At 35.8% G+C, this 12560-nt stretch overlaps 1 protein-coding gene across 1 annotated transcript in view; it reads right to left on the bottom strand.

Annotated features, from left to right (window-relative positions):
- LOC104493892 (protein FAM188A-like) overlaps nucleotides 1-12049 on the bottom strand; it is a gene marked incomplete at its 3' end in the record, with an annotated part of 26100 nt that extends 14051 nt beyond the window's left edge. Inside the window, exons 1-8 of the mRNA XM_010136656.1 lie at nucleotides 12034-12049; nucleotides 10201-10280; nucleotides 8054-8111; nucleotides 7424-7597; nucleotides 3976-4027; nucleotides 1843-1957; nucleotides 1347-1420; nucleotides 812-891 (exon numbers count right to left, since the gene is read on the bottom strand). Coding sequence (XP_010134958.1) covers nucleotides 812-891; nucleotides 1347-1420; nucleotides 1843-1957; nucleotides 3976-4027; nucleotides 7424-7597; nucleotides 8054-8111; nucleotides 10201-10280; nucleotides 12034-12049 — 649 coding nt within the window. The remainder of the gene's footprint in view (nucleotides 1-811; nucleotides 892-1346; nucleotides 1421-1842; nucleotides 1958-3975; nucleotides 4028-7423; nucleotides 7598-8053; nucleotides 8112-10200; nucleotides 10281-12033) is intronic.
- Nucleotides 12050-12560: the final 511 nt, after the last annotated feature.

The following is a 12560-nucleotide window of genomic DNA, read 5'->3' as shown; positions in this document are numbered from 1 at the left end:
GAAGACTGCTGGGTGGAACAGGACCTGGGGGTGTTGGTCGACAGCCAGCTGAATATGAGCCAGCAGTGTGCCCAGGTGGCCAAGGCCAAGAGCATCCTGGCTTGTATCAGCAGTGGTGTGGCCAGCAGGAGCAAGGAAGCGATTGTTCTCCTGTACTTGGCACTGCTGAGTCCAACCACAAATACTGTCTCCAGTTTTGGGCTCCTCACTCCAAGAAGGACATTGAGGTGCTGGAGCGTATCCAGAGGAGGGCAACGGAACTGGTGAGGGGTCTAGAGCACAAGTCCTATGAGGAGTGGCTGAGGGAGCTGGGGTTGTTTAGCCTGGAGGAAAGGTGGCTGAGGAGAGACCTCATTGCTCCTTATTGAAAGGAGGTTGTAGTGAGGTGGAGGCCAGTCTCTTCTACCATGAAACAAATGACAGAATGAGGGGAAATGGCCTTGGTTTGCACCAGGGGAGGTTTAGGCTTGATATTACGAAAAATTTCTTCACCAAAAGGGTCATAAAGTATTTGAACAGGCTGCCCAAGGTAGCGGTGGACCTGTAGCTATTTAAAAGATGTATAAATGTGGGCTGAGCAACATGGTTTAGTGGCGACTTGGAGTGCTAGGTTAATGGGTGGACTTGATGATCTTAAAGGTCTCTTCCAACCAAAATGATTCTAAGTATGTTTTATTTCCATTTGAGGTCTACTAAATCAAAGAACAGTAAACGACGAGCCTATGAAAACAGAAATAGAATACATTCCAAATCTGTAGGTCAGCGCCTCATAGCATGTAAAAGTTATAAGTGTAAAGTAGAAGCAACTTACTCATTCCTGAACATTCTCTGTCTCCATCCCACACATTAGAAACAGCATGCCCCGTCAACAGGAGATTGATCAAACTCTGGCTATATAACAAAATAAATAGCTTATTAAAAGGGATATACAATTTATTTCTGAAAAAGCAGTTATATCTAATGCATAAAAAAATTATTGTATTACCCAGACAGCTAAGCAGACATTCTTGAACTTATTGCTTTAATTAGCGTGTATTTGTAATTCAGTGACACTAATATGATCTCCACTCTTTCAACAAACAACTTGATACAAAAATGTAGCCCTGAATTTGAGAAATATTCCTCTGAAAATTCAGCAACGAGAGAAGCATTTCCTCAGAACTGGGGGAAGAGTAAGCAGTAAAAAAGACACAGTATGTTAAGTGTTGCTTATAGCTATTAAAAAGGTAAAAATGAATCTTTGTTGTAATGTCAATAATTTCCTGAAAGAATGAACAGTTACAGAAACATAAAAAATTATCCCACTGATCTATTTCAAGTGGTAGCAACCATATTTTGCAGCTTACCTTCCATGACCATAAACAGGATCTATCAATGGCTCAGTTGCATCTTCAATTTCATTTTTTATGTTTTCAATACCCTGCAGAAAAATTACAAACATTTTTTTGTCTCTTAGGGAATGAATTGCAACATTTACAACAACAGAATGCAACAGTAAAACATTAGAAGGATGACGTTCTTATATGAATTGATAACTAAACACACTTCTTTCTCTTGATAAGAGATGTTAGGGACATATAAGAAAGGATTTCCAATACCTGTAATTCTCCCAGATTGGGGAAAAAAAAAAACAAACCTGAAAAACTTCAAAAAATCAAGACTAAGCTTTTCAAGTTTTTATGCTGGAATTATACTGCAAAATGAATGAAGATACTATTTCATCCATTTATTTAGATTTTACTTAGTCTATCAGTTTAGTGTTCGCCTTATATAGAAAAAAGTTTACATGATCAAACTGTCTCTAACAAAACACACACAAAGCGTATCAAACTACCCACAAACCTTTGTCAGTATTACAGAATACAGAAAAAGCAATACTCCAAATCTGTTTGTCCACACTGAATATTGATCCCAAACTGCATCCTTCAGTTCAGGGAAGCTTTTGAATGCTCGTTTGCTAAAGGAAAAAAAAAAGCCAAAAGAAAAGGAAAATGTATTTAGATGAACCATTAGAATAGTGTCACAAAGCACAAACAAGAATTACTAATACCTAACATGAAAATGTCCAAGTAGCTAAATCTGCTGTTATATACAGAATGGCACAGCAGCTGCTCTGCAGTTAGCCTAACTGCCATAGAATCATTAGTATTTACCCATCAGAAGAAGATAAATAATTCTGGAGCAGTGTGCAAAAATGAAGGTAAGTTTTTATATGCAATCACTAACCATGGAGTTCTACACACTTGTGAAAGTGCTGAGTGGCTTGGACCGATAACACTGTTACTGAAATTGCAAACAGACTGTATGCCACCAAAATAACATTTGTATTCTATGGCCTTCTGAAAGACATTCAGTCCATAAAGCATGGAGGAAAAAACCTCCCACCTAACTAGGTAAGACAATCTTTCAGGCTTTCAAAGTAATTACTTCATTTCCCACAAGAATCTGATTTTTTAGACTCTAGCTTCAGAAAAAGCAAAATACTCAAAAGCGTGAGTGGTACATTAACATTTGAGAAACTATCTGGTTGTATAATAGGGTCGCTGCCTGGATAATAAGGTAACACCAGGTGATCATATGTTTAAAAAGAAAAAAAGTAAAATAAATGCAGAGGAAGTTAAAAGATCCATCAAGATTCCAGTGAAGTAATACACTTTCTATTTCTTCAGATATTTAGAGCTTAATACTGCTTTTCAGAACACAAACATTAGTTTTTACTGAGTAAAAAACAAGATCACATTTTCAGAACACAAACATTAGTTTTTACTGAGTAATTAAAACAAGATCACGCAATCTACTTATCTTAAGACAAACTTAGGAATATTATTTTCTTTTTGATTTCTTGCACACCTTTAGTAAGTCTTTAAAGTTTCTTTAAAAAAGAAACAAACATCTGTGAAATATACCCATAGCTGGGTTTACTCTGGCTAACAGCTGAGATTTTTAAACTACCCGTTATCAACAGAGTACACATGGCATACAAGGTATGCAAGGCAAACTCAGTTCTGAAATCTGTCACTGTAAAGTCATCACTCTAAAGACATATGCCAGAGCACTCTTTTCCAGTGAGAAAGACTGAGAAAAGTTGAAGTGGGTGGGTACCACAGTTCAAAGGCCAAGGAGGTGAGTGAGACGGAGGGCAGGAAATTAGTGTTTTGATCAGATAAGGTTACAAAAATTTTATATTCGTCTTCTTTTCTTTATATGATGGTGAGTTTAAAGAAAAAACTAAAATCACTACTGATAAAAACCAGTGGTTATTATCTATTATTATCTATAACTATATTATATATAGTTATTACTACTGAATAACCACTGGTTATTTCAGTTCTAATTAGCAACATTTTCCATTTCAAGTGTTTACTGAAATTCTGTTGGTCTTTATTTCCTCCTTGGGGATTTACTTGTACGACAATTGCAACTGTTCACTGTGAAAATATAAGGCTGTTACCTCTAAAGATAAATTCACTAGAACTGTAAGCTCTATATTTACACTCCAAAAAGAGAACAGGGTTTAAAGCATAAAACAAAAATCAGTCTTGTAGATGAAACATTTTTATAAACGTTTCTTATGTTGTCTCAAATCAGGGAAAATACTAGATGACTTTTTTTCTCAGTATATATATCATAAATATTTCAGAATCACCTGTGAAAACTGTGTATAAATATTGATATCTCTACCTTAAATGTGACTCTTAATTAGCTGTTTTCATATATTTGAAATGCATGGGGTGTGGCCAATTTCACACACTACAGTGCTCCAGTTTTACTTCAAAACCTAATGCTTACGCTCAAAACAATATTCCATTTTAATGCAACAAAAAACCACCAAAACCCCCAAAACAAACCTTGAAATCCAACTTTACCCTGATGTGTAACACACAAAAAGTTCTTCAATATACCCCCCTTTCAGGGCTGTGAATATTAGTGTAACTTCAAAATATTGTATTTTAAATGTTCCAACATATTACTTACTGAATTAATGCATGAAATCGCTCAAAGCCAAGCTCTTCGACAGCCAAGGCAGCTATACACAAGAGACACTTTTCAGCACTACACATGGCAAAAAAAAAATCACACAAGATACACATAGCAAGCTAGTATACTTTCAGGCTTTAATTATATTTTAAATTTTTAATCCTCCCTTGACATTTAAATTTTTTAACAGATTAGTATAAACTAATTTATCACAACATTAAGATTTCACCATACAAATTAGTGTGAACATTTCTATTTGGACAAATCGATTTATTAAAAGCACAAAGCCACTGGAGTGTGTAGCCTTGAAAATATTTGTCCATTACTAAGCTGTTGATTTTGACAAAACATGGCTTTCACAAAGTCATCAAGCATATGTATATGATAGATGACAGTTTTGCAGGTCAACAAGAAGTATTATTTCCTAGAAAAGCAAGCATGATTATTTGAATCATTTTATCAGTGTAGGCAAGCTGTATTTTTTCTTCAGATACTCATTTTTGTTACTGAAATTTGGGGGGTTTTCCCCCCTTTTAGTGCTTATTTATTACAAACAGATGAGGAGTATTATTCTACACAGTGTTACACATACTGTTCTTAAATTCTCATTGTTTTTTTTAATAATAGATAAGCAACCCTTCAGCAAGTATCACATTCAAGACAGAAAAAAAAAATACAGCATTAGTGTCTTCCCAAGTTCAAAAAAGGCTTTATACCTTTGTTTCCCTCACAACATTTCCAAACCAAGGAGATGAAATAAACTTTCAAAATTAAATTTTCTTTTACTAACAGGAAGTTATACTTCCTGTATAAGTGCTAGTTGTGTAATCATCAAATTCTATAGCATCGAAATATTAAGATTGTAGCATTCTCTAGTGCCATCTCTGCCCATAAGGACTTTATCTTCCTGCTAGTGGAATACAAACCAGACAGATCTGACTTCTGATAAAGGCCACTTAATGCCAATATTTAAATAATGCCTGATCATCTAGCTACTGAATTTGCCTGCAAACAATTCATTATTGACCTGAAGCCATCATGGCTAATGCTGCTGATCAATTCTTCCCACAAGAATTCCAGAAACAGCTTTTTATGCCCTTTCTGATTTTATTTTGAAAGATGCTCTTGATTTGCCTATGTGGAAACACAACTAATTCTCCAGCAATACAATACTTTAATTTTCTATTTCAGAAATGAGGCAGCAGTAGTCTTAAGAGTGTTAAGTTTTGTCTTTTGAAAAACTACAAGGAACTGCTAAAATTACGTCACCAAGAGCAAAACTTGACTTAAGAAAATGTATTTTTAAGATGCTTTTTAGAAATATGAAACAATTAATCTAAATTGCAGAAAATTTTGCAGGAACTAACCCTGCTCCAAGGACATATATCTTGTAAGCAGAAGGTTAGAGGGACTAAATCATATAAAGCAATCTTTGAACCTGGGAACTTGCACTACTGCAGCCAATGCATGGCCAACAAGAAGTCACTGTTATACACTACAAAAGCAGATGAGAAATGCTATTGCATTCAGTAAGTGCACCCAAATCCACCTTTTGTTCACACAACAGGATGATAGGCAGTTTCATTCTTTTACTACAGAACAGGGTGAAACATAAGAGAACTACTATTTGAAACCAAGAGAGAGAAGTAGAAATCCTGAAGAGAAGTGCAGCGATACATAACCCAAACAAGGCTAAATACAGACAGTGCTTAGTGGAGAGGAAAAGAATGAAAAGCTCTAGAACATGAGCTGTATGAGAAATACAATTGTATAGAAACTCTTCCAAATTATATTCTATCATCCTGTGTCTAATCGTATTTCATGGTTTTATTACAAATATATTCCCATATTCAAGTCCCAAATAGCAGTAACCTGCCATGTGAAATTGTATCTGTAAGGCTCCCCCCCCCGCCCGTAACTCATCTCTTAAGTTCTAGCAACTATGACAATGCCTCTTTCTATTTTTATTGATTACAGCAACCAAGGAAGAAGTAAATTTATTCCTTTGCACTAGCACTAGAACTCTGCATTATTAGCAATACCTTCTTCTCCACATCTTTGTCCCAAGCTCAACCAGGCAAGAAGCTGGTATACAGTTAAATAGCAGGACAGAAAAGAAAAACAAAACAAACAAACAAACAATTCTGAACTCTAACAGATGTATCTTAAAGCAGACAGAGTATTGCATTATGGATGGAAGGTGAAATACTGTTTGAACTGTAGAGTACATACAAGAGGTACATACAGTGTCTAGTAGGGAACTTAGAAGATGAACAATGAAAGAGATTAACATTGCTCATGATAAAAGCAGACTGTGCATGGTAAATGTATCCTGCTGATCCTAAGCACATTCCATGGTATTAAGGACAATTCAGGAAGAACTTGTAGTCTTACACAGAAATACGATACATGTAGATATATAACAGAATGGATTAGTTCATTAAGTGTCGGTGTTGAGAGCAAATATTGTGTCTTTAAAAACACAGCTCAACTTTTTCTACAGCTAAAACCTCCTTAGAATAAAGCAATATATTAACAAACAGGGCAGTAGAAGCCAATTGATAAGCAGACTTGCTTCACTTTTTCTTCAAAGGAAACTTCATAAACATGAGCAAAAGCTTCAGAGACATCTAAAAAATCCACAGAATTTAGGAATTTCAGAGTTACAACTGCCTTATTATTACCTTGCGCTTCTAATTGCTATAGTTAGTTGCACATGTATAAATCTACTTGCACAATTCTTACTTTGTAGTTATGTCACAAACTGCCAAATAACACATAAATTCCATCAAAAGATGGCACCTTTATAAGCGTGATCTCCTGTGAAAAGTTTTTCATACTTCTTAAGGGACACATTGGGAACAAAAACTAAAAAAAAAAGAAGCTTATTTTTCAACAGTTAGGTAACTCCTATGAAAAGATTTTAAAATACACATCTCAACGATCATGTGTGCACAGATAATCTTTTCATGTCACTGGCTTCACAGCAGTTAGATACAACTGAATGATGTATATTAGTGCAACAGATGATGTTCACCAGATCCTTGATGTCAGTAACTAATAAAGAAATCAAGACATTTCCAAATATCAGGTAACAAAAAATTCCTAATCTTCAAAAAATTTCTAATAATCTACTAGAAGATGATTTGATTAAGCTGTTTTGGTACATCAGGTCCCAATAAATTACAAAATAAAATGTAAAAGATTATGGAAATGGTTAAAATTCAAGAGAAACACGTATGTTAGAACTCCAGTGAAAGACAGTACATTCCTTTTGACAAAAAGGATCAATGCCTCTAATTAAAACAGACAAAAATCCATCTGTTGCTAATGGAAACACAAAAGTGAAAACTTCATCCGTGCAATAATAAAAAGCAGTAGCCCCCCAGAAACAATGTAATACCTCACCAAGTAGTGGATAATTTAGTATAGAAATACATCTTACAAGGCTGTTCCTCTTGACGACTAGATTCTGCAGGACTTTCAGAAATATTAGCAGTTTCTTCTGTTGATTTTCCTCTTATCCACGTTGCCAGAGAGTATGACTCAGAATTATCAGAGCAAGCCATTTCCAAAATATCACATAATGTATGACAGAGAAGATTCTTCTGCTCCTCTTCTGAAAGATCAGAAACCTATATGAGTTCTATTGCTGCTAATCAGTATCTTATATAAGCTACTAGTACCTTTTCCAAACATTAGTGTTATATAAATACGTTTATTACTTTTATCTAAGTAATTATTAACGTTAATTGCTCTTCGACTACACTGCACCAAGGAATTATAAAACTATCTTTAGAAAAATATGTTTTAATAGGATTTCGAATCCACTCCCTTTCCTAATAAATTTCAGTCAAATATTTATAAAACACAGTTAATACTATGGACAGGTACAGTCCTCACAAACAGGAGTTTAGAGACATGTAGTATATACACTGTATGCCTCATAAAATGCCACGGGACACACTTAATCAAAAAGAAAGTATAAAATATTTTAAATTCTTTGTACTAGGACATGCTTTACATATAATCAAAAGAGATAAAATGAGGAGGGAAAAAAAAGGGATCTCAGTACCTGGACAGTCTCTCCAAGTAGACTTTTCACTGGTAAAAAGCCTCTTCAAAAGGAATGCCTTTTGTTATCAAAGCATAAAGTAATATTAAAATAAAAGACAACATCATCTTTTACGTTATGTCACAAGCTATATACCAAAGCATTTTTGCATTTTATTAGAAGGTTTTCAAGCTGCTCACCATTCAGTAAGAGACCCTGAGCCCGCACTGTTTACTGATTTTTCCCATTCAAACTAACTACAAAGGTGACCTCTTATCTATGTTCACCATTATTGAGTCTGAATCTCAAGTACACTTCAAATACACAGAGTGCATGTTTACGTAAATATCTCCAGACTCACAGGACTGCAGTAACGGAGACACAAATATTTTGTGATGTAACTGATGAGTACTACAAGACAATTCTAGTCACTCAGACAAACCCCTTTAGTAGTTAAAAAAAGCCTATCTCTTTTAACCATTGCAAGTCATAATTCACAGATCAGATTAAAGAAAACCTATGCAGCTCCATATCCCTGCTTTGTTCTCCACAAGCACTAATGTTGCAATTAAAAAAAAAAAAAAAAGATATGCTCCAAGTTACAGACAAGGAAGCATGAAAGAACAGACTTTGGGAAGCAGACTCCTGATCTTTCTAATTACTCTATTAGATTCTGTTTCAGGTATTTGCAGCACCTTAAGAACAGCTGCTTGAACATTCACTTCTTCCCTGACAAACTCACCCTGTTCTCCCACCACAGATCTTTTGCACGCTGTTTTAGTAATTCACATTAACAGTAGGCACTGCAAGATGCGTTTGATCCCTTCCTCCTTCCCTAGCTGGAACGCACCTCACTTTTAAACGTGCTTTAACTGCTTAATTTCAAGGAAGTTGAACTACATAGAGATCTGGAAAACCACTGTCTATAAGAACATTTGGTATGGTAAAGAATGCCTTTCAGAAGCCAGATGCTCCTATTCTTTATTCTCTGCACTCTCCCCAAGTAAAACATCTGTAATTCTAACTTCAGAGACAAGACACGCTACATCTGGTTTTAAGACCACAGAACTAGAAAAAGCTATGTTACAGTGTGCAATTCATAATAAAATTTTTCTATCGATTGCTTACAACCTAAACGAGTGGTGCTCCTTTGTCTGCTACAAGTCTTCTGGTGGGACAGACAATTAGAGTCCCTTGAAGTAACTGTAACAAAGGTTTTATGACTACCACATTACTCACAGCAGAGATGCAAATGATTCCACAATGTCAGTTGTCTGATGCAGATACTTTTCAGTTCATGATCAGATTAATTCTGCTACATTACTTTAATCTGTCCCCTCTCAGTGAACAAGGCCTCTAACTCAGACCTAGATATACCTGCAGAATTTGATCTGTGTGTTAAGGAGTCAACAACAGGTTACCAGAAAAAGTAATCTGGCCTATGTCTGCCTATCTCTACAAGGTGCTCCTAAGAGAATGAAAAGCAGTTGCAGACCAGACAAACTGCTCTAGCAGAAAGGATCCAGTCTTCAGGTCATGTATCTACACAGCAGTCAGAATTGCCCCAGAAACAGCATTCCAGAGAATATGCACCTAGCCTACAAGATTCAATGGAGTAAGAAAACAAACAAACAAACAAATTACAGTCACAGTAGGTTGAACATATCTGAAGCATAAGTGAAACCCTAAGCATGTATCCAAAATAAAACACATTCACCTGACATACTTCAATTATTCTGCTAACTAGGACTTTGAAAGTATAACATTTCTCCTTTTCTTACATGGTAAACCTTGTTAGGTTTGATCATCGATTACTTCAAATATTTCTAATACACTTTGCTAAAGCAGCCATTGTGACACAGATATCACCCTTCTTACGGACAGGGAATCTGAGACATAGAAAGGATTAGGATTACATTTATATCTGACATTTTACTTCTCCCCTTACTCCTGCATTCCTGACTTTAAAGTTTCCCCTGCTTGGATCAATCTGATGCATTTTCTCAAACAAATCCACTTCTGCAAAATTATAGTTCAAAATCAGCCCATCTCTGCCTTTTTACTTTTTTGTCTCCTCCACATTATAATTACGAAATCAAAATACAACCGATCTGTGATTTTTTTAGTAATTATTTAAGTTCCATGTATCTAGAGAAAATGCATCTTACCTGCACAGGTGCAATCACTGCACAAGGGCCACCTTCAAATTGTTCTAATGCAGTGGATTCAGAGTCACTAAAGACCAATCCTGTAAAATGAAAAAAGACTGTATTTACTGAATTACATAATTATGTATACTCCCTCCTTAGCAGGAACGACACCCAATTTATTCACCTTTAGAAATTAGCTAAGTTTTCAAGATGTTTTCCCCTGATTATGAAGCAGAATGTGGTTAAACTATCTGAAGAAAAAAGTAATGAATACAGGTGAAAGCACAGAAATGAATGATTTATCTCCGCAATGAAATCATGACCATAAATGGCCAACAACTAAGGTTTTAGAAGTATTTTTAACAGTAAAACTGTCACTAAAGCACATGTGTCTGGATACTTAAACCACAGTTTTTATTTTATTATGGTTTATTTCTCATAAAGCAATAAAAGTTTGTAAGTAATAATATTTTGTCTTACATATGGTAAAATAAAAATTACCTTTGCACCTTCACTGAACATCATTAACACACAGGGAATAGAAATTCTCTATGAAAGGCACACTATGGCTCCAACTGATCTCGTTTTTGGCCTATCAAGTGCTTCCTATTCAGATTGAAATATACTAACTCAAATATTCACTTGTAACCACTTAAGCAAGCCTCTTAATGGTGTTCGTTCACAGAAGATACAGTATATTTACTGTTTCCCCCTCCATCTTTAATGTATTTGTATTTCAGAATTATCTTACAGTCACATAATAGACCAAATGCTGGAGCAATTACTGCAAAATTGTTTGTTACAACCTTGCCCTTAAACTTGTCTTCAAGATATGGTGATTCATAGCTTGAACTTCTCATAGATAAATGCATACACATGGACAATTACCTTGCTGAATCTGACACATGGCACCTTACAGTGAGTGATATCTTCCATTATTCTTTTAAGTGCTGAAGTGACTCTAGTTCAATGTAATCTAGAAACCATGCAACCATACTCAGCAGCTAACGAGCAAGCACAAGCAAGTGTCAGGAAGGAGAAAGGGGATACACATGCACATTTGTGCAGCAGTGTCAGTCTCATCAGAAAGATTCATAGAATCATCTGGTTGGAAGAGACCTATATTCAATGCCTCTTTCCCACAAACTCTGCTTTTCCCAATTCTGTATCATTACATGCTGTAGTACCCAAACCCTAACCCCTGGATGTAAATGTGAGCTTGGGAGACACATCCTCCCAGTGCGGACTTCCACACTACTGGAGGACAGGTACATCATCCCAAGCAGCACAAGTGAGGTCTACTGCATGTTTTGTAGACTGTATTTCATCACAGAAATGATAGTTCTTGAATTAACATTCAACAACAATGTTATTTTTTTTTAAAGATGGATCGACACAGCCATAGTTCTTAAAAAAAATGGGGTTTCACCTGTATCTGAGGTTTTTTTCTTGTCTGAATGTGCAAATGAGCATTACAAAGATGTATTTTATATCCAAAATCCAGATGCACGTCAAGCCTACATAGACAGAGCATCACCTAACGTAACAATGAAGCTCTGTTAATCCATACTTCAACAAAAGTTTGCACTAGTGTCATTTCATCCCCGCCTCCCCCTTCCCTCTCTGTGCCTCCACGCCTCCCTCTCTCCCCACCCCCTCCGCGTTAACATGCCCCATTAAGAAATATCACCAGTCCTTTAAACTTGCTGTATTAGTTAGTGCAGGTTTATCACATTAAAAGGTAAGTCTTCCTCTGCTTTGAAGCGTTACTGCATGCCATCTAAGCACACTGCAACAATAGAGGTTTTTTAGTTGTTTTAATGATTTAGGCACTGCAGAAAACCAACATACTTGGATGTGGTACCATTAAACCACAGTTAAGGAATCTTGAATTTGTTTCACATTCTTCAGGCTTCTTATAGAAAGCATGATCTGTCTCACCTTAACTCTGCCCTATTTTGCAAACTTGCTTCCTAAAAATGAAGAAAACCGACTGTGATCCCCAGAATGAATAAAATTTCAAGAGAGACAATGCAAAATATTACACAGAATTTGAAAGAATACTACCAGAGTAAAAAGCCCAAATATAATACCTAAAGAGACATTTCAGTTCTTTTTACCTAAATGCTGCTTAATGCTTAATAAACATCAAGGTTCTAAAGGCTGTTTAGCAAAATACTGGTTTCAGGGATTTGGGTCTTGCTCTCTTTTAAAAACGTCTACAAAATCTGATGTCAGCTCAGGTAAAATTTCAGAAACCAGCAGGCTGAAACCCAGCTGGGTTCAAGCCTACCTCAGCCTGCAATTACACCTTCTTACCTTTTTGCCCTCCACAATAATTATATCTTGGGCAATCTCTATATAACCCCACGCTCTTC

Source organism: Buceros rhinoceros, unplaced genomic scaffold, assembly GCF_000710305.1.
Source record: "Buceros rhinoceros silvestris isolate BGI_N320 unplaced genomic scaffold, ASM71030v1 scaffold3655, whole genome shotgun sequence".
NCBI lineage: Eukaryota > Metazoa > Chordata > Aves > Bucerotiformes > Bucerotidae > Buceros > Buceros rhinoceros.
The sequence above is the reverse complement of the archived record's forward strand: the minus strand, read 5'-3'. Positions and strand labels throughout refer to the sequence as shown.